Below are 22,381 nucleotides of genomic sequence, written 5' to 3' on the forward strand. Positions count from 1 at the left end.
GATTGTGCTCTGTTGTGTCACCTTCCACCCACTGTGCGGGCTCACAGAGTACACTGTTGTTGGCCCTGCTCTCATCCCCTCTTAACTGTGGGTATGCTAGCAGTTGGCCCTGGTGTCTCTAATTAGAGCATTGTTTTCACCGGGCCACCAGTGCAGATCCACTGAAGTCAGGTGCCAGGACTGCAGCAGTCATGCACATGGAGTTGCTGTGGGACCTATGGAGGCAGCTCAGACTCTGGCCTGGTTCAACCCGCACAAAGCCCACAGCTGCTAAAGCCAGACCTGTCTCAGCTGCAGGAGCACTCGTTGTCTGTTTGGATATTCTGCAGGCGGTAAATTTACAAAGCCGGCAGCAGAGGTGTAAATCCATGGTTCACAAAGCTGTGAGGAGAGATTTCAGCTCTTCTTCCTTAGTCACATGGCCCCTGGGGCTCAGACCCACCAGCCTTTGCTCCTGAGTCTGCCCCTGAGCACATGAGCCTTCCCAGGCAGGAGGGCACCGGGGCGGCGGTCAAGGTGCTCGGGCCCGCCCAGGTGGGAGGGGACCAGGGCGGCGGTCAGGATGCGGGGGCTGCCCAGGCGGGGGCCCCTCGTAGTGCCTGCAGCGGCAGGTGCCGGTGCGTGCGGAAAGAGGCTGCAGTGGCGGCTGTGCCCTTCGCACACCGCTCAACAGCAGCGCTTTGCTTCTGTGGTGGCTGGGGCTTCTTCCACGAACATTCCTGGCTGCTCCTGTCCCTTCAGGCTGACTCCATGCAGACAGAAGTGGTCCTCCCCCCAGGTCAGCTCTCCAAACCCCACATTTCCAGCGCCCAGCCCCTGTCCATACCACCACACGTGTCTCAGGCTGGGGCGCGCAGGACAGTGGCACGGACCGTCCGTGTAGGTCTCACTCTGTCCTGCCTGTCACAGACTGGTTGCTGCACTTCCCTCTGAGCCCACGAAGCTCCCCGTCTGTCCCACTGGATCTCCCCACTGGTGAGGGTGTCTCCCCAGGTGTGTGAACCTCTCCTCTCCTTCAGCTCCCCTCCAAGGGTACATGTCCCGTCCCACTTCCTCTTTTCTTTTTTATGTCTTTCATCCTGCCTGGTTACATGGGGATCTTTCTTGTCCTTTCAGGTGTCTGAGGTCCTCTGCTAGTATTCAGAAGGTGCTCTGTGAGAATTGTTCCATTTGTAGATGTATTCTTGATGTATTTGTGGGGAGGTGTGTTCCACGTCACCCTACTCTGCCATCTTCTAGAATGTCTTTAAACCTAAGTCACATGACTATCAGGTGGCATTAAATGTTAACTTTTTGATTTCCAAATAGAATTATAGAGCTTATAGATAAATACAAGAATTCTTCAGGTTTTTTCATGCCAGGCACACTTAAACTGGCCTCAGTGACAACCGTTATGGAAGGTATCCATCCGTCTTACAGCGATGCTTCTCTATTAGAGCTTTTCTAGATTGCTTACCAACCTCTGAACATACAAAGCAGGTAACCAGTATATGCAGTCAGCTGCTGAGATAGATCTAAAGTGGTGTGGTTACTAGTAAACAGATGAGTACAAGGAAATACATTTAAAAGGCTGTTGTGGTTGCATAATGTTTGGTAAAAACATGAAGCCAATCATAACATTCAGCAGTGATATCAGTTATTGAGCAGGCATTCCAAGTGCATGAGTTGAAAAGAAAATTCCATGAAACCTGAAAATGCATGTATAATTAAGATACTAAATGGATAGTCAGTATATTTCTTGAAATTGAGACGCCTTCAATGAAAATTGTTTACTATCAGAAGAAAAAAGATGAGTACAGAGTAATTGAAAGGTGGTATTTTTGGTTAGTATTTACATCCTTTACTGAGAAAAATCACCTTAGAGTCTAGAAGGTTTTGGAAGTTATTTTAGTCCTATGTCAAGTTCCAGTGTTAGAAGTCAATTGGGGTTTTAAGTAACAAAACACTTCTACCCAGATCCCTCAGACAGACCCATTTAATGGTAACTGCTATGTCAGAGGACACTGCTGAACATATGTTACATAGAGCTGCCTTCATTATGATTTCTGCTACTACTAAGCTCCATAAAGTATGCTAAATTGTTCTAAAAATGTGGGCAGAGGTAGACATTATAAACAAAGGTTGAGAAAAGACAGTTGGATCAAAATAAAAGATTGAGGGATTTTAAAAAGATTTTTTTTTTACTCAATTATTGTTTTTATTTCTGTAACTAGCAGGTGGTTGCCTTAGCATGTTTTATTTGAATGAGAAAGTATTCACTTTGGAACAACCAAGTTAATAATTGAAGCAAAACATTTTATGTAATTGTGTTGATCCAGAAATTGATGTACTTTAATTAAGAAAGGATGTTCACTAGAGGGGCGGGATAGGGAGGGTGGGAGGGAGGGAGACGCAAGAGGGAAGAGATATGGGGACATATGTATAACTGATTCACTTTGTTTATAAAGCAGAAACTAACACACCATTGTAAAGCAATTATACTCCAATAAAGATGTTAAAAAAAAAAAAGTGTGTTCAAATAATCCACTTTGAATTTAGAAACTTGGTAGTGGCTTCTGCTTGATTGAAACTCTCATAATGACTGGTATTCTAGCTAAATATTTTACTTAGATTTTTCAGTGTTTAAACTTGGAATTGTTTTTTTCTAAAAGTGTTGAGTTTTCTATAGCATTTTAGAAAATTCAAAAGGAGTTGTAGTGCTGGATAGGTATTCAGTTTCTGTTGTGGCAGTTCTTACTATTTTATAAAATAATATTTGAAAGGAAAGGAGTAATATGTATCATGACATTAACTGTTTTCCCCCAGGTTGGCCCTGATAATGTTCATGTGGCTCTTTCCCTGGTTGAATACAAACCAGAACTTCAGAAAGCAATGGAATTTGTCTTTGGAACAACATTTATTTGTGACAATATGGATAATGCAAAAAAAGTAGCTTTCGATAAAAGAATAATGACTAGAACCGTAACTCTAGGAGGTGATGTATTTGATCCTCACGGGACGTTGAGTGGAGGTAGGTTTTATATCATTTTGTCCTCACAATTCTGTGTGGTAAATAGGATGGGGGCTTTTTTTTTTAAACAGGAAATATTGGGCTTGGAATGACTTAATCCAATGTTTTATTCCTAATCAAAGGATTGAGTTTTCTTTTGAATACCTGCTTTGTGACAGGTGCTTAATATTAATTGAGAAATTATACACTGTCATTGTCCTGAAGGAACTCATAGGCTAGTAATCAGTCCTATAGCTTTTCTTATTCATCTTAAGTCTATTTCCGTTTATTTTCTCTTGCTTTTTGTCTTATTAAGATATTCTAGTCACTGGGATATGAAGTCTTTTTAGTCAGTACATTTGTAGCTTAACTACCCACTTCTCCTTTAGGAAACATGTTAACTTTTAATTTGTGTATATGTTACTGCTCCTGTCAAAAGTAAAACAAAAAATTAAATCTGCCTGAATGCCTTAAGTAAGGAATTCTTAGATAATGACCATATATTTCTTGTTCTAATATTTGCAACACTGAGTTTCCAGATCCATGTCAAGTGACCATGTAATAAATAACAAACACTAAATAGTACTTACTGTGTACTGGGCAGTGTTGTAAGACTGTACTGTCCAATACAGTAGCTACTAGCCACATGTGGCTCTTTACACCAAAATAAGATAATTAAAATTAAATAAAATTAAAATAATTTCCTTAATTGCACTAGTCATATTTCAAGGGCTCAGTAACCACAAGTGGTTAGTGGGTAATTGGACAGTGCAGATATAGAACATTTCTATCATTCTATAAAGCCCTATTCTAAGGACTTTAAATGATTAGCTTATTTAATCCTTATAGCAACCATGAGGTAGACATTACTATCATCTCCATTATACAGTTGTAGAAACTAAGGTATAGAGTGATTAAGTAACTTGCTGGTACGTGGCAGAGCTCAGAATTTGAACTCAGGTGGTCTGATTACAGAGTTTGTGCTTTTAACCAAACCAAGAGACTTGGATGCCTCTTGAGATATCAAGTGTCTTAATTTATTTCTAGGCCAAGAAAACAGCCAATATAATGAATTCCATGATAAAGTATCAAGTTCCCCAGTGTACAAGATGACTAGCATCTGCAGTTGGAAGATAGAGACCAAATATTTTTAAATATCTAAAATAGAAGAAACATTTTAGATTTCATTGAATTGGAGGTTCTTAAAATTCCTGCTTAAGAGATGGCAAATATGTAACTCCGTATCATATAAACAAAGTGCTCACAATAGCATTGCTAATTGACCTTTGCATCCTCCCATCAAGCCTAGAGTTTTCTTGCCAAGCTAACACCTCAGCCTGTTACTGCCAGACAGTTATAGTGCACTTAAGGTGAAACCAGTTTACGCTGCTACATCGAGTTTAGACCACATTATGATGTGGTAATAAACAGCTCCCAAATCTCAGTGGCTTAACAAGTTTATTCCATAATTATGCTACATTAACTGTGGGTCACTTGTCTCTGCTCCATGTTATTCTCATTATGGGACCCAGGCTGACTGAGAAGTAAGTCCCTTTTTTGAACATACTTTTCTCATGGGAAGGGAAGGGGAAAACATGGTAAATTATGTGCTGCCTCTTAAAGCTTCCTTTCAGAAGAGGTACATTTCCCACTGATTGGCAAGAGCAAAGCACATGGCTAAGCCTGATGACAGTAGAGAGGGAAATGGGCCTGGGAGGGATGGGCCCAGTAGGCGAGGGCAATGATTATTTTGAATAAATAATCCATCACATCTACTTAGAAGTATTATTTGTTATCAAGTATGTATGCCCTAAGATTCAAATGATGAAGTGAATTCTGTACCTTCATAAACTTACTAAAGATTGGCTGTTGAATTATTTCAAGTATAATTCTCTCAGAAAAGTTTTTATTGCTTACTAAATACGTGGTAACTTGGTGTCAAAGGCCTGTTTCAATTTGCCTCTGTCAGGTGCTCGATCCCAGGCAGCTTCTATTTTAACCAAGTTTCAAGAACTCAAAGATGTTCAAGATGAGCTGAGAATCAAGGAGAATGAGCTACAGGCTCTAGAAGAGGAATTATCAGGTCTTAAAAACACTGCTGAAAAGTAAGACTTTGGTTGGATTAAGCTGTATTTAAAAATTTTCTTGGTCAAAGATTTGCGTGGTAGAAGATGAAAGAAAATTTTATTTAAAGAAATACTTCTGACTTTTTTTAATAATAACCTTGGTATTATTGAATAAGTTGTGAGTTGATAACTTGTTTGTTTTTTTTTAGTATAAATAGTGTCTTTGTTTTAAGAAATTGGGGAAAGCTAAAAGAAGGAAAGAAAAATCAGCCAAATATTCCTCTTTTTCTGCTGCAATCTACTCTGTTAACATTCTGCTGGGATTAGTGAGGAAATCCATAGATACTCTAGAGGTTGATGCCAGAGGATACTTGGGTCCTTGATTTGAAATGATGTAATATTATAGCGTCGATCGGGTGTCTGCACTAAGTTTTGCAGCATTATGGCTGTCCTGTAGATGAAGATTGCTAAGTTTCCTATGGAGAAGTTAAACAAGTTGATGTCAAAAGTCACTGCTAGAATTAAAGTGTTTACTTACAGTGTATTTTCTGTGTGGGTGTGGATATAGGTATGTGTGCGTACTTTTCAATATTACTTCTGTTTGTGTATGATACATATTTTGTGTATGACACAGTATGTGTATGCCATTTTTTTTCAAAATTGGTACCATGCTATTTAATGTAACCTTTTTTTGTCACTTAATGTTATTTACTGTTGGGTGCCTCATGCCAAGTACTCTTCGAGGAGCTGGGAATATAGCAGGGAGTCAAACACATACATCTCTTCATCTTGTTTTGATATGTGTAGCTGGGGCAACAGACAATATAAAAAGTTAAACTGGTAAAATGTATGTTAGATAATGCTAAGTTCTAAGAAGAAAAAAGTAAAATAGTAAAGGAGATATGAACTATCCAGGGCAAAGAAAGAGGTGTTGAAATTTTATATGGGGTGGTCAGGGAAAGCCTTACTGAGAAGAAGGCTGTTGAATAAATACCGGAATGATGTTAGTGAACTCGCTGTGTGGTTATCCAGGAGAACAGTCCTTACTTGCTGTAAAAACTTCAGGAGTATAAATGCCACAAACTTACTAAGGACAGTATTTGAGAGCTTAATTGTAATTTTTTTCTAGTCACTCTGAAGATGGCAAATGGGAACTGAGATAAAATTAAAATCAAACATTTTATTTAGAATTCATAATACTGAATAAAGCTTAAAAAAAGAGAGAGAGATAAAAACCTTGAAATGAGGGACTTTCCTGGTTCAAGCCCTGGTCTGGGAAGATCCCACATGCCGCAGAGCAACTAAGCCAGTGCACCACAACTACTGAGCCTGCGCTCTAGAGCCCGCGAGCCACAACTACTGAAGCCCATGCACCTAGAGCCCATGCTCCGCAACAAGAGAAGCCACAGCAATGAGAAGTCCATGCACTGCAATGAAGAGTAGCCCCCGCTCGCCTCAACTAGAGAAAACCCATGTGCAGCAACGAAGACCCAACGCAGCCAAAAATAAATTAATTAATTTAAAAAAAACTTGAAGTGATTTTTTTTTTATGGTAAACTTTTGGCATTCATCTTCTGAAATCATCAAAACTTAGAATGGTACCAAGACTTTTTTGGGACACAGTATTATATGGAAAAGATTGCTACAGTAAGTCAAAGTGGCCATTCCAATATGTAAATTGTATCAAAATGCCCACTTTCAAACATTATATACATGTAAAGCCTGCCTTTTACCTTCATTAACATACATTAACCATAAAGTGAATGAACTTTTTCTGTGAGAAAGATACAAAAAGATTTCTCTGATATGTGGAGGCTCTGTCAAGGCAATGAGTTTGTGGTCTCATTTGGCTTGGAACTGTTAACTTTGTTGAGCAATACTGGATCATTTATTCTGCAGAGTTGTCTTGTAGACTAATTGTGGCCCAGAGGTTAAGGAAGAGAAATAGATTTTGAAAAATGAGAGTGGAAGGGTCAACTAAAGCCATTCTTTCATAGATCATATCAGGAAAATAGCTTATATCTTTTTTCACATTTCTACACTTTACATTTTTAAATGAGTTGGAAAATGACTCAAGTTAAAATTATGGCTTTTTAATTGCTGTCAAGCAGTCTCAGACAAGAATACTCAAGGGAGTATTCATGTTTTATAAGTTGCTTCCTTACTTTGTCCTCAAACCTCATGAATTTCTAGTGACAAGTAACCTTTGAATTTACTGTAATTTAAAATTTCACTGCAGCTGAATTAGCGAAATACCTTCCAAAGAAATAACTTGAAGCATCCAGAACTGGGGGAGAGTTATAGGGTTTGCAAAAAAAGTGCTTTGCAAATGTTTAAGTTCAGTACTGTGCCATTTTAAACTACCAGTCTCCTTACAAAATGTAGGGAACATTATTATTTTTTTAACATTTGAAACTAAGGATTAATAGATAACAAAATTTTTGAAATTTTATATAATTGTTATGTATTTTATTTTTGTGATGGGGAGCTGTTAACGGAGTTTTTCTTTTTGATAAGGATCAGTGGGAGGAGTTATTTTTAAGGAAACCTATTTATTCAAAGATTATTAGTATTTTCTAAAATTAAGAATATTTCTCTGGATAGTTACTATTGGTCTTGGTCATTTAGGGTTGTTTACCTTCAGTAACCAAGTCAAACTTGAGTTTAATTGATGCCTCAGAAATGTGGAAGTCATCAAAACGAGTCTTGTAACCAGTGGCATCTTATATTATGTTGTATGAGTTTGTTTTGGGTAAGAGCCTGTTATTTAAAAGCATGTCTCAAATATCAGAAAAACTGTTGTCATTTATTATAAACTTCTCTTTCTTAAGGTATCGCCAACTAAAACAGCAGTGGGAGATGAAAACTGAGGAGGCAGATTTATTACAAACCAAGCTTCAGCAAAGCTCATATCACAAGCAACAAGAAGAATTAGATGCTCTTAAAAAAATCATTGGTAAGACAAAAACATTCTGTGCTAATCTGTTTCTACTGATAACCTTACTTTAGGTATTTAGAAGCTCTCGTGTTTATTATATATTTATCTGCATTAATTACTTTAAATATTTTAATTTTAAAAAATATTTTTCAATTTAAATATTTTAATAATTTTCTGTTAATTTGCCCTTTTTTATTGGGTTGCTCATAGCTTGTTTTTATTGTTCTCATACATAAGAGTACTGATTTTTTTATAGGTCACCACATTACAAATATCTTTTTTGTTATGTGCTTGTCTTTTAGCTTTATGTTTATAGTATTTTTGTTATACAGAAGTTTTTAATGTGTAATTCAATTTATAGCTATCTCTGTCCCAAATTTTAAGAACCTATATTATACCTTTAATCAGAATTTAATTGTATATGGTAGTTTTAAATTTGTCTTGTTCCTTAGGACAATATTCACAGACCTATTTCCCCCACTAGTATTTTCATTCTTTTTTTTTTCTCTTTTATAAAATTAAAAATTCATCCATTTCACTCACCTCCCCCACCCCTGCCTCTAGCAACCACCAATCTTTTCTTTGTATCTACGAGCTAGGATATTTAAGAGTCCACGTTATAAGTGAGATCATATGATATTTATCTTTCTCTGACTTATTTCACTTAGCATAATGCCCTCAAGGTCCATCCATGTTATTGCAAATGGTAGAATTTCCTTTTATTTTTATGGCTGAATAATATTCTGTCGTATGTGTATACCACAGTTTCTTTATCCATTCATCCATCAGTGGACTCTTAGGTTGTTTCCATGTCTTGGCTGCTGTAAATAATGCAGCAGTGAACATGGGGGTGCAGATATCTTTTCAAGTTAGTGTCTTTGGTTTCTTCAGACAAATACTCAGAAGTGGAATGTTGGATCATACAATAGTTCTATTTTTAATTTTTTGAAGAACCTCCATACTGTTTTTCCATAGTGTCTGCACCAATTTACAATCCCACCAGCAGTATACAAGTGTGCTCTTTCTTCACATTCTTGTTAACACTTGGTATTTCTTATCTTTTTGATAATAGCCATTCTAATGGTCAAAGTGATATCTCATTGTGGTTTTGATTAGGATTTCCCTGGTGATTAGTGTTGAACATCTTTTCATGTACCTGTTGGCCATCTGTATGTCTTCTGTGGAAAATGTGTATTCAGGTCCTCTGCCTATTTTTGGATTTGGTTGTTTTTTTCTATTGAGTTGTATGAGTTAACATATTTTAGATATTAACCCCTTATCAAATATATAATTTACAAATATATTCTCCTATTCAGTAGTTTGCCTTTTAATTTTGTTGGTGGTTTCCTTTGCTGTGCAGAAGCTTTTTAGTTTGATATGTAGTCCCACTTGTTCATTTTAGCTTTTGGTGTCAAATCCAAAAAATCTTCAAAACCTATGTCAAGGAGCTTACCACCTGTGTTTTCTTCTAGGAGTTTCATGGTTTCAGGTCTTATGTTCAAGTCTTTAATCCATTTTGAGTTAATTTTTATGTATGGTCTTAGTGGTCCAGTTGCATTCTTTTGCAAGTCCAGTTTCCTTCCACCATTTATAAAAGAGACTGTCTTTTCCCCATTATATATTCTTGACTCCTCTGTCATAAATTAATCGACCATGTATGTGTGGGTTTATTTTTGGGTTCTCTATTCAGTAGTTCCATTGATCTGTTTTTAATATCAATACTATACTGTTTTGATTACTCTAGCTTTGTAATAAAGTTTGAAAACAGGGAGTATGATTCCTCCAGCTTTGTTGTTCTTTTTCAAGATTGCTTTGGCTGTTTAGGGTCTTTTGTGGTTCCATACAAATTTTAGGATTGTTTATTCTATTTCTGTGAAAAATGCCATTGAAATTTTGACAGGAATTGACTTGAATCTGTAGATTGCTTTGGGTAGTATGGACATGTTAACAATATTCTTCCAATCCGTGAGCACAGAATATCTTTCCATTAATTTCTGTCTTCTTCAATTTCTTTCATCAGTGTTTCCTAGTTTTCAGTGTACATGTCCTTCACCTCCTTAGTTAAATTTATTTTTAGGTATTTTCTTTTTGATGCAATTGTAAATGGGATTGTATAGAAACACAACAGATTTTTTATATATTGATTTTGTATTCTACAACTTTGCTGGATTTTGCTTATTATTTCTAACAGTTTTTTGATGGAGTCTTTAGGGTTTTCTATTTATAATATGTCATCTGCAAATAGTGACAGTTTTACTTCTTCCTTTACAGTTTAGATGCATTTCTTTTTCTTTCCCAGTTGCTATAGGACTTCCAACACTATGTCAAATGAAAGTGGAGAGTAGGCAAGGATCCTTATCTTCTTCCTGATCTTAGAGGAAAAACCTTCAGCTTTTTACCATTGAGTGTGATGTTAGCTGTGAGCTTGTCATGTATAGCCTTTATCATGTTAAGGTATGTTCTCTCTGTACTCACTTTATTGTGAGTTCTTATCATAAATAGATGTTGAATTTTCTCAGATGCTTTTTCTGCTATTCAGATGACCATGACTTTATCCTTCATTTGTTAATATTATGTGCCACACTGACTGATTTGCAGATGTTGAACCATACTTGTATCCCTGGAATAAATCCTACTTGGTCATGGTGTATGATCCTTTTAATGTATTGTTGAATTCAGTTTGCTAAAATTTTGTTGAGAATTTTTGCATTTATGTTCATCAGGAGTAATAGCCTATAATTTTCTTTTCTTGTGGCGTCCTTGTCTGGTTTTGGTATCAGGATGATGCTGGCCTCACAAAATGAGTTTGGAACCATTTCTTCCTTGTCTGCTTTTTGGAAGAATTTGAGAAGGAAGGATTGGTATTAATTATTCTTTGAATGTTTGTTAGAATTCACCAGTAAAGCCATCTAATCCTGGACTTTTGTTTGTTGGGAGGTTTTTGATTACTTACTAAATCTTCTCACTAATAATCTCTTTTCAGATTTTCTGTTTCATCATGATTCAATCTTGATAGGTTGTCTTTTCTAGTAATTTATTTTTTCTAGGTTGTCTGGTGTGTTGGTGTAAAATTGTTCATAGTAACCTTTTATCATTGTTTATATTTCTCTGGTATCAGTTGAAACATCTCATCTTTTATTTCTGACTTTGAGTCTCTTTTTTCCTTAGGTCTAGCTAAAAGTTTGGCAGTTTTGAAGAACCAGCTCTTAGTTTCATTAATTTTTTTTTCTATTATTTCTTTTTAGTCTCAATTTCATTTATGTCCACACTGATCTTTGTTATTTTCTTCCTTCTACTAACTTTGGGCTTTGTTTGTTCTTCTTTTTGATGCAGTTGTAAATGGGATTATTTAGTGTATAGAAACACAACAGATTTTTGGTGTAAAGCTGTTTGATATTTTTCTTGTTTCTTGAGGTAGGCATTTATTGCTATGAACTTTGCTATGAACTTCACTCATAGCTAGAACTGATTTTGCTACATCTGATGTAAGTTTTGGTATGTTGTATTTCCATTTTCATTTGTGACAAAGTATTTTTTTATTTCTCTTTTGATTTCTTGGAATGACATTTCTACAATGAAAAAAGTAGTATAGGAAATTGTCTAATCATGGCTTTTAGGGTTATATTTGTACCTAGGTCCTAATGCTTAACAGTGTATGTCAATTGTGACCATAACATGCTCATTCTATCTTACTTTTTTATTTTTAAATTTATAAATTTAGAGGTAATATGTTTCCTATGCGTCATCCTAGACATGTTCTCACAGTGCTTCTCTACTTTAATAAGAGATTCCTTGAATAAAAATAAAGGAGCAAGGAACACTAAGTAAGCTTGCTTATGAAGTAAATTGTAAGCTTTCTTATAACTAAAATAAAAAGAAAATACCACAGTTACACACTCAGTTCTGATGTTAGGAAGCATACAGGCATATAAAAAGATGGTCTGTGATCTTTTTATAAGTTAAGTTGTAGGTAAAGTTTATGTTACTCAATTTCATGTGATTGGAAATAATTTCTTTACAGATCATTAGATAATTCAAGTATGGCTCTTAGGTGTGATCTGTGTTTCAATATACCATTTCTAGAATAAGGTTAGAACAGTTAATTTTTTTTTTTTAAACTCTTGGCTCCAACTTTCCATACCTTTTCTTCTATTAAAAGTTGAATTTGTAAGCCATTAATATCTATACCTGTTAATAGTTGTTGGAAGACCTCACATAGGCATATTTACCTGCTTTATGATGCAGAGGAAAGTGAGGAGACCTTAAAAAACACCAAAGAAATTCAAAAAAAAGCAGAAGAAAAATACGAAGTATTGGAGAATAAAATGAAAAACGCAGAAGCTGAAAGAGAGAGAGAACTGAAGGATGCACAGAAGAAACTAGATTGTGCCAAAACTAAAGCAGATGCTTCTACCAAGAAAATGAAAGAAAAACAACAGGTAATAACTTTTTTTTGAAATGGAACTAATCTTTTAACATCAGAATAGAACTGAAGGTGGTAGAGCACCATTGGTTGGCCTTGGCCTTATTCATCGGTATTTATCACAAAATCCAAAAGTGAGATGTACTTCTTTAGGAGACACATTACACATCTTATGAGTCAAATTAAAATATGCTTTACTCTGAAACCCTGGAATTAAGCGTTATATAATTTTGAGTAGGGGTTGCATTGGCTTGCTAATTTTGGAGAAAGAGCAAAGTTGCCTTTTGGTAAATGTTTCATTCAAGAGTAGACCAAAGCTCATATCATGTACGCAGAGCTGTGTCGTATCAGAGATTCACTGTTGACATTTCTGTTTGATCATCTTTGTGAACATACATACACTGTGAAAGAATGATGTAAGACCAGGCATGTTATATTTACAAAGTGCTATTCGATCATAGACTGGTGATATCTGATTATATCTTTTGGATAGTGCCAAGGCTGGAATTTGACCTGCGTTTTTCTGTCTACAGAGGCTGTGCTCAATCACTATTCTGTACAATTTCACTAAACTTTGTTCATAGTTTTTGTTTTTTGTTTTTTTTAACCCACCTTATGATTCTTTCATAGCTTGCACAGTATTTTCTAAAGAACTAAAGGCTATAATGGGAAAGAAGAAAATTAAGAAACTAATTTTTTTGTCACTGAATAATTGTTTTAAAAAGGCTTTACCTCTGTTAATTTATCTGCTATGTAGAACTATATATTGTTTATCCCTATAGGAATAAAAGGATAAAGGATATAGTTTATACAAAGTTCTTTGAACCCATAAAAATTGTATGTACATTTTGTCATTTTTTTTTAATACAGAAAAATAAATTTCCTTTCCCCTTTCTTCTTTGGAAGTAGCTTACATGTTTTGGTAGTTGAGTAACTAAGCTATGGGTCTTACTTGCTTGAGAATCTTACTAATTTTATTGACATACATGTATTTATTTTTCAGTACTTAATAACCTATTGAATGCCCAGATGCTGTGTTTCTTATAGGAAGTTGAAGCTATCACCCTGGAGCTAGAAGAGCTCAAGAGAGAGCATGCATCCAATGAACAACAGCTTGAAGCTGTAAATGAAGCTATCAAATCCTATGAAGGTCAGATTGCAGTAATGGCAGCTGAGGTGGCTAAAAATAAGGTAAGATTTACTAACCATATTAGAGAAATTACAAATGTTAATCTACTTCTGAAATGGTGGCTTGAAGATGTTTGACTTTAGAGGTCTCAGTCTCTTCACTCCTGTCATGATGAGTTAAAATGATGAGTACCAATCCAGAAAGAGACCTGAAATAATATTACTAATTGTTTTGGTCCAGGTCTGTTCAGAAGACAAAAACTATATAGTAATTTGACCAGGCAAAGCTTAAATAAAAATTATTAACTATAACAGGAGTTTGGAATGATGCAGCATTGATTTCTAAGAGATAAAGAAAACTCTAAAGACTATACGAACAGCAGATACAGGGAACAGTGTTACCCATAAGGCTGAGGCAGTGCCCCCTTGGAAGGAACAAATCTGGAAAGGAGCCCCATTTTACTTGCAGGGCTGAGAACCACATCTCCTTGGAGAAGATAACTGTGGCCCACTGGTGGTGGAGTTTGGTGGAGTACTAGGGGAAATCATGCATAGGAAAGTGCTACACAGGGGCACTTGCTGGGAAATAGCTTTCCAGGATGCTATGGGGACTGGCCATGGGGAGGTGCCCAGCCTGTGGACATGCTGGGATGCCAGGGGAAGCCATGAAAGCTGCTAGCCCTTGCACATGACAAGCTTGCCTTTGAGAAAAGCACATTGGACCAAGAAGTAAAGCCCCTTCCTTCTACAGTGTCCCTATAGCATCCTTTACTGATGAGGCTTCATACTGTTGCACCTGGCAAGGGAGAAATGTCCCCATCTCAGAAGCAGGAAGTAAAGGGTGGATTTGGGGCTGAGGGGCTTTCAAATGTTATAAAGACATTTCTATTACCTACAAATATTAGATATGGTCCCTCATGAATATTGGATACCCTCTTGACCCTTTTTTTAATTCTGAACTTGAATTCTGTTTTATTTCATATTATTTCTACTCCTACTTTTAAAAACTGAGATATAATTAGCATAACATTTATATTAGTTTTCTGTGTACAACGTAATGATTCAATATTTGCATACATTGTGAAACAATCACCACAGTAAGTCTAGTAACCATACATAATTAGAATTTTTTTTCTTGTGATGAGAACTTCAAGATGTACTCTTAGCAACTTTCAAATATACAGTAGTGTTATTAAATATTGTCACCATGCTGTACAAAGTGTACCCACTTTTGTTTTTTCAATATAACTTTCATTTTTAAGTTTTCTGTTGTGTGGCTATATAGATACTGTTTTTGTAAGTAATATATCATTGATCTTCATGTTAACAAAAATATAACAGCTTTTAACAGGGGAGTTCCATCCATTTTACCTACATTATAGTAAAGTGTGTTTTTGCCTTTTGTTATCAGCTTTTACATTTTCTGTTGTTTCTCCCTTGAGATGATTGTTTTAATTGTTGTAGCATGCAGTGTTTTAGAAAGTAGTTCCTTCCTCTTCATTCTGTTTGTGGTTAAATTCAAGTTTTGTTTTGTTTTTTTTAACACATTATTTATCAAACCAATAGCAGAATAACAATTCTTTACTCTTTTTTTGAAGATAAGGGATAGAAATGCTTTTCAGCTTTGTGTTTTGTGTTGCTGATTACATTTTCTACAGTTTCTTTTCTGCCTTCTGACTTTTCTTTTAATCTCATTTTTCATCTCATTCCTCCATATTTTCTACCATCTTTCATGGACATCATGTTGTGGAATTTTTAAAAATTAGATGTCATGTTTCTAAAGAGAAATGTGGAAGTAAAATAAGCCACTTCTTCCTTAATCTAAATAAAGATAAAATCAAAACATGTACATATTTCTATAAAGAGGGCATCCATTTCTCTTTGTGGAAAACTATAAAGTGGATCACTTAGTTTGTAAAGGTTGTTCTTTCAGGCTCTACATTCTAAATTGTTTCCATTTGCTGACAAGAGTAACTAAGGACACTCTCAGGGAGCTAAGAAGAGAAATTGCCTACTAACTAATTAGGTTCAAACAAAACTAAAATTTTATTTTTGCTCAATCTTAAGTGATAGATTTCCTTGTTTTTTTCTTACCATTGTAAAGATTGCAACAGTCATACCTGCGATGCAATCTTCAACCTTTAGGCATGAGAGAATCTTCTTCATAAACACGATTTTGTCATGGGTTTTTGTTTTGGGTTTTTTAGATGAATGCTGTGATTTATCTTCCTCCTGCAAAGGACCTTTAGTGAGACAAATTTAACATTATAAGGAAATTAAAGCATTTATGGCACATTCATAACCTAACCATAATGTCAAGTATTGTTTACTGATCAAAATGATCTTGTTTTCTAATGAGCATGCCTAAAAAATTCCTAAATTTTTACTGGTGCTTTTCATCACTTACAGAGATCTGTTCTTCCTCAGAGTCTTTTAGCTGGTTGTTCTACTTATTTGTTTTCCCTCTACTTAAATCTGAGTTGAGCTAGGTTTTTTTGTTTTCAGACATTTGTGTGAGTCTGACCGTATCTTTACCAGAAGGACTTTTAAGATCTAGCAAAGAGGTTTGAGGGGGAGGAGGTGAGAGTTGATAGACTAAACCCCAGCTGTAATTATCACTTTGGAGGTTTTGAAGTTATTCAACCTTGGGAGGTAGGGGATAGTAAAAGTCAAAGCAAGAAGTTTTTCTTGGTGCCACAGATCCATTTCATCAAAAATGTGTCTCTTCCTCTTCCATATCTCAGTTTTGATCCCTCTGCTAGAACCAAACACTCTGACTTCCTACTGCCACTGGTAAAGTCCCTATGGCTTACTTCTATAGAAGGGAAAGGAACAAATGCCAGCTTACCTGCTTCCACCCCTGTTCTTTGCCCCTCCTAATAAATGTCATTTGGGAGTCTGTCAGATTATCTTGTAAACTCCCCAAAATGCCACTTTTTTGAGAGACCTCACAGGTCAGAGTCCAGTAGTCCCTCCTCCCCAGGTGATCCCAATTACACTGTATCTTGCAGAAACATTGTTGCTTTCAGCATGAACAATACATCCCATCCTTTTTTTTTTTTTCTAGTGGTAATACAAGTTTTCACTTATCTGTAAATTCATTAGTCATTTTAATGGGGATATAAAATGTAGAGGGTTAGATAACTACCTGTCTGTAATCGCATTGCCATCTTGCCCAGAAGTCTGTTAGATGATCTTTCAGTAAACTAAAAATGTCTCCATCTTACCTTGCTATATGTTGTCTTCTGATTATCTGTTTCAGGAGTTAGTAAATAAAGCTCAAGAAGAGGTGACCAAGCAAAAAGAAGTGATAACAGCCCAAGACAGCATAGTTAAAGCTAAATATGCAGAAGTAGCAAAACATAAGGAGCAAAACAATGAATCTCAGCTTAAAATTAAGGAACTGGACCACAACATCAGCAAACATAAACGGGAAGCTGAAGATGCTGCTGCAAAGGCACGTTTGTGTTGTTCGTTCTTACCCTTGATCAGATTTTTGCCTCTGGGTTGAAATATTCTGGTAACCTGCTCAATGAAGACCTTACTATAAATGGCAGAACTACTGTGTAACATAATTTTGAGGCTTACAACTATGTTAACTGCTCCTCAGCAATCACCAATAGGCAAAAATGTTTTATTTTTAAATTTAATTTCAGGTGTTTATTCCATCTCCAAGATGTTTTTAACCAAATATTGAGTGGTCTCCTATGGAAACGACTGGTTTTTATCCCCAGTTGCTCATAGAACTAATTATTAATGTATTAGTAGTAATAATATATATTCTTTACCTTATTGCAAATTGAATTTAGGGAACTCACAGAGAAATACACACAGGCAACTTCTAAAATAACGTCTTAATTGGTTTCTGGATGTCCTTATGAGGATCGGTTATAGTCAGTTTTAGCAGCCTCATTTGAAATCTGATGTTTTGCCAAGCAGTTATCTTTTTGAAGTTATCCCACAGTTTTTTGGTCACTCTTGAAGTTTCTTTCTTTCATGTGTCACAGTGCCTTAAGTACTTTAGAGAAAATACATGGTTTTGTAGAAATTCGTTGTTTAGTTAAGAGATTGCATTTATGTGGTCTTAGTAATTCACTCAGCATGTTTTCTTACTGGTGTGTAACAGTTTGCTGCCTTTTAAATCTTTTTAACGTCATAAAAATACAAGAGATTTAATTTCAAAAAGGTAAGAACATACAAAACAGTCTTCCACCCTCTCTGAAAGAGCCATGAGTATCTGTTCAGGTTCATTACTTGGTTTAAAAAACATTTTTTTATGGCCACGTCATAATATCCTAGTATTTTATTAGTATTGCTTTCCTAGTAGCCTCCTATTAGTGGATTCACTGAATTATTACCAATGCTAATATTACTGTTAATGGTTTTTTTATAATTGAAAATGCTAGTATTGGTGATTGCTAGGGGATTTTATTTACAGTTAAGGGAAGGGGGTAGAAAGAAGGACTTGTAAGTGGAACTGCTAAAAAGTCAAGGATTCTTTGAAATACATAGTTTATCAAATATTTATTGCATACTATGCCAGGCACTAAAGATATAAGAATGAGCAACATGAACACAGAATGTGTTCATAGAGCTTACAGATCAGCAGGAAAGAAATGATTATTTTACTTTGGATTCTAGTGGGGAGACTGTACCTGTGGAATTAATAAGGATGATTGACGAGGATTAGATTCTACCAGTCAGAACCAACCTGGAACAATTCTAGTAGAAGAAAGTCTTCCTTAAGCACTATAATTAAAAAACTTTAATTGGTTATATTATATGAAGAAGTATTTTACTGTGCCTTGTCAAAAGAGGGTGGCAAGGGGATAGAGTCAATATTTAGGACAGTTTTTTACTTAGATTATAATTTCCAGAAGAATTATTAGGTATCACTCAGGATTAGGCTTCCATGATTTTACCAAATCTGTGACTTAAGTAAGTATTCTTATAGGACTTTTAACTTTCACAGGTTGTTTTTTTGAAGCAATAGATTGAATTTGGTAAAATCTGGAGCCTCATCTGACTTATATTTCATTATAATGGAGATGTTCTATATATGTTTGTGTGTGTATACACACACACACACTTTGTAACTATTTCTCTTGAGTTGGCTCTTACTCTAATGCTTGAGTAATAGGAAGATCTTTTTCTGTATAGTCTCAAGTTTCTTACCTATCCTCCAGGTAAAAATATTCATACTTATTATAGGTTCACTGTCAACAGTGAATCTCATTTTTTCCAAATGTGTCATTGTGGGATTTTTTTCCAAAATGTTTGGTTTAAAATTAGTAAATATTTAAGAAAATAATATTTAAATACAGGTCTGTAAGCAATGATACCATTCTGTTATCATTATTGCATGTGGCTAGGTGTCCAAAATGTTGAAAGATTATGACTGGATTAATGCAGAGAAACACCTCTTTGGGCAACCCAATAGCACCTATGATTTCAAAACTAACAACCCAAAAGAAGCTGGTCAGAGACTTCAGAAGTTGCAAGAAATGAAGGAGAAACTAGGAAGAAATGTCAACATGAGAGCTATGAATGTACTGACAGAAGCTGAAGAGCGGGTAAGTCACTGTGCTATGACTATTTGGCCACTTCAGAATATGAGTAGCATTGATGGCTTCATATGACCCCTGAGGCAATTATTAGAGTCAATCTTTTACTTGATGCTTTTGATAACTTGTTTTCTTTGCGTTTTCCTTTTCTCCCTTTTCAGTTATTTCCTATTTCATTCTTTTTGCATCATCAGTTATATATTCTGTTTTACCTTGAATGACTTTTCCAACTCCTTTCTTATTTTTGGTGTAAATAAAAACAACATTTTTGATCATGTTAACTCTTCACATTTCTATCATTTCTTTCACTTGCCTTTTTGAAAGATTTTGAAAAATAGAGTACAGGTTTCCCCCACTGTCCAAAAGTAGCGCCAATCCTGTGAAACTATTCCTGTGAAATGGTATAAAGCAAAGAAGCAATTACCTTAGGGCACATCTTGCTAACAGATGCACAAAATAAACTGAGATAAAGCACAGATGCTCATAGACACAGTTCAAAGCTCTGGCGACTTAATGCTGAGATGCTTAGTGTTCCCCGTGAGGAGCTTGATGGTGCCACTCTCCCTGCTCGGGGTGTGTGCTGCTTCTCTAGGGGCTCACTGCAAAACACATGCTGAACACTATTTGTGCTTTTTACCTTTTCTTGTAAAAGTAGTGGTGTACAGCAAACTTTCGAAAAGTGGGGGATACCTGTATCCTGCTGTCTGCCTCCTCACAGTCAGTCAGTCACTCCATAACTACCGTCTTCCTTTGACTCCAGTATATGCTGGAACCATCACATAAGTAAATGGCTAAAATTGTTATATACATAAACACTGTTTTACTAATCTGTAAATGCAGCAACGTCTTCTCTGTTTTAATGCTCTCAGTTACTTGATAATGTTATCCATCTCCCCTACCTTTTATAGTCTGCATGTCGCTAGAAAAACCCAAAGGAGAAAGCAGTTCCTATTCTTGATGGCTCCATAGGAAATAGCAATCTGAGTAATTTTATATTATACCTTCTTTAATTCTGTAAAATTCTGTTTGAATTTGTATAACAGAGTTAATGAGAGCTCTGTAAAAATGGAAATACTTATGAGCTCAATCACTTTTAACAAATTTTTTGGTAACAGGTTTTTTTAAACTGTTATTGACATTAGTATCTACAGAGAATCTATATTATGTTAGATGCTGAACAGTCTAATAATGCACATGCTGTGATCTCTCTATAAAATGTTCCTTACATTTCTCCATTAAAGCTTTGCAATCAATATATGGCATCTTTTTGGAAAGGAAATATTTTGTCTGAATTTGAGCTGCTTAACATCATGAAACTTGTTTACTTTTACTTGTTTGCTTCCATTAGATAATGATAACTGGGGCTAATATTTTTTTAAAAGAATTTACTAACTCCCATCTCCTTACCAGAGAGGAAGGCTCTATTGTTGATCAGCAGCTGGCCTTTGTTTTTTGTTGTATTTTGTGTCACCACATATAAGAAACTATATGGAATTACGGCAAGGAATAGGATAAAAATATGGCCAAGCTCCTAAAGCCTCCTCTCCACAAAGGAGAGGGCTGGCAAGGAAACTAGCAAGACTGGCTGGAGTTCTTCAGGGAGAAGTTGAAGCTCCTTGAAATGTGAGGCTTTGAGGAGAAATAAGTTAAAAGGATTTTTAGAAAGTTCTGCTGCTGCTCATGGTTTATTCTCCCTCTGTTGCCTCCCTCAAAATTTTTTTCAGTAAATTTCTGCATTAACCAGGGAAGGCTACTTTGAAGATGTGATGTTTGAGTGGAAACTTGAGGCACCTGTTATGTCAGAAATAGAGGAAGAACAATGCAGGGGCCATAAGGCTACAGTGAGCTCATTATGTTCACGAAACTGAAAAAAAGAGACCATATGGCTGGAGCCTGGGGGGGAGTGTGATGCCAAAAATTCAGAGATAAATAAGATCCAATTTATGTAGGACTTTATACATCATGGTGAAGAATTAAAATTTTATTTGTGTCACTGCTAAGACTGACCTTGCTTCTTAAGCATGCAGGGCTACTTTTGAGTTTACGTATGACAAATTTTCCTTTTTGCCTTGGCTGCTAGGAAGATAAGGGAATATTAGTGGAGTCAAAGTATTTCAACAGCTTGTCCTATAAATTCTCAGTTATAGTAATTGAATTTTACATATAGATGATATATTTACTTTCCTTAATTTGGCTTACATTATAACTCAGTGTAGTATATCTTTTTGGTAAATAGGAGTTGTATATATTGCGTATAAAAATAATGAAATCTCTTTATTCTTGACTGAATTCTAGAATATAAAGAAAATTTTGTGTTTTCCCAATTAAGTATGCCTTTTATTTTACTAGTATAATGACTTGATGAAGAAGAAGAGAATTGTAGAAAATGACAAATCAAAAATCCTTGCAACTATAGAAGACCTTGACCAGAAGAAAAACCAAGCCCTAAATATTGCTTGGCAAAAGGTATTTGAACCAAAAATTGTATCATTTATTCTGTATGAGGCAAGGATGAAAGATAAAGTCAATAGGGTTGTACTCTAAGATGAATTTGAAATAGCTAATTTTTGTTTGAGGCACAGCTCAGACCTTAATTAAAACCTTGTAGGCTTTTTAAAGCATTTTGTCCTTTTGGACTTTACTACTGATTTGCAAAGGTAAGTTGTGTCATTCCATCATGCTCTCATAGTCTACTTCTCTGGTTCCTAAGCTATTAAATTTAAGCTATTAAATTTCTAATTTTCTAGATTTCTACATTTTTCCTTCTTACATCTTTTGCCAGGTCTGGGTTACTGTTTACCCTCTTTCCTTCTCATGAGATCATAGGTTCTAATATTGGACAGTATCTAGGTTTCTTCCAAGTATCTGCTGTAGTCCCACTCATCCTCTGCTTAAAACTGGAAGCATTATCTGTTTCACATTGGGGAAGCTCTCATTGTTGGAAAACCTCTCCAAAGGACCCCTTCAGTTCTTAGCTCTTCGGTTTCTCTTGCCTAGACTCACAGAGGTCAAATATTAGTTCTAAGAATGTTTCTATAGCAAGATTGTGTGTTCCTTACCACTTATAAATTAATTGCATTTCAGAATTCATAAGTATTAGGCATTCTTAGATTTTTAGCAAAGGATTTTTATACATGTTAGATTAATAATTACATAATTATAAAGTAATATTATTAATTTTATATAATTATAATTAGCAATTCTGTCATTTTACATGAATTATCTTAATTCCGTAATTTTCATCATTATTATCTCTATTTTACAAATGAGGAA

The 22,381-nt window shown here is 35.5% G+C and overlaps 1 protein-coding gene across 1 annotated transcript in view; it reads left to right on the forward strand.

The window, feature by feature from the left end:
* Nucleotides 1-22,381, forward strand: part of SMC2 (structural maintenance of chromosomes 2) — a 48,217-nt gene that overhangs the window by 18,099 nt on the left and 7,737 nt on the right. Inside the window, exons 15-22 of the mRNA XM_059925209.1 lie at nt 2,806-3,010; nt 4,959-5,094; nt 7,887-8,011; nt 12,239-12,432; nt 13,464-13,607; nt 16,807-17,001; nt 18,917-19,117; nt 21,458-21,574. Coding sequence (XP_059781192.1) covers nt 2,806-3,010; nt 4,959-5,094; nt 7,887-8,011; nt 12,239-12,432; nt 13,464-13,607; nt 16,807-17,001; nt 18,917-19,117; nt 21,458-21,574 — 1,317 coding nt within the window. The remainder of the gene's footprint in view (nt 1-2,805; nt 3,011-4,958; nt 5,095-7,886; nt 8,012-12,238; nt 12,433-13,463; nt 13,608-16,806; nt 17,002-18,916; nt 19,118-21,457; nt 21,575-22,381) is intronic.

The sequence above is a fragment of the Balaenoptera ricei genome, chromosome 6, assembly GCF_028023285.1.
Source record: "Balaenoptera ricei isolate mBalRic1 chromosome 6, mBalRic1.hap2, whole genome shotgun sequence".
In the NCBI taxonomy this organism is placed as follows: Eukaryota; Metazoa; Chordata; class Mammalia; order Artiodactyla; family Balaenopteridae; genus Balaenoptera; species Balaenoptera ricei.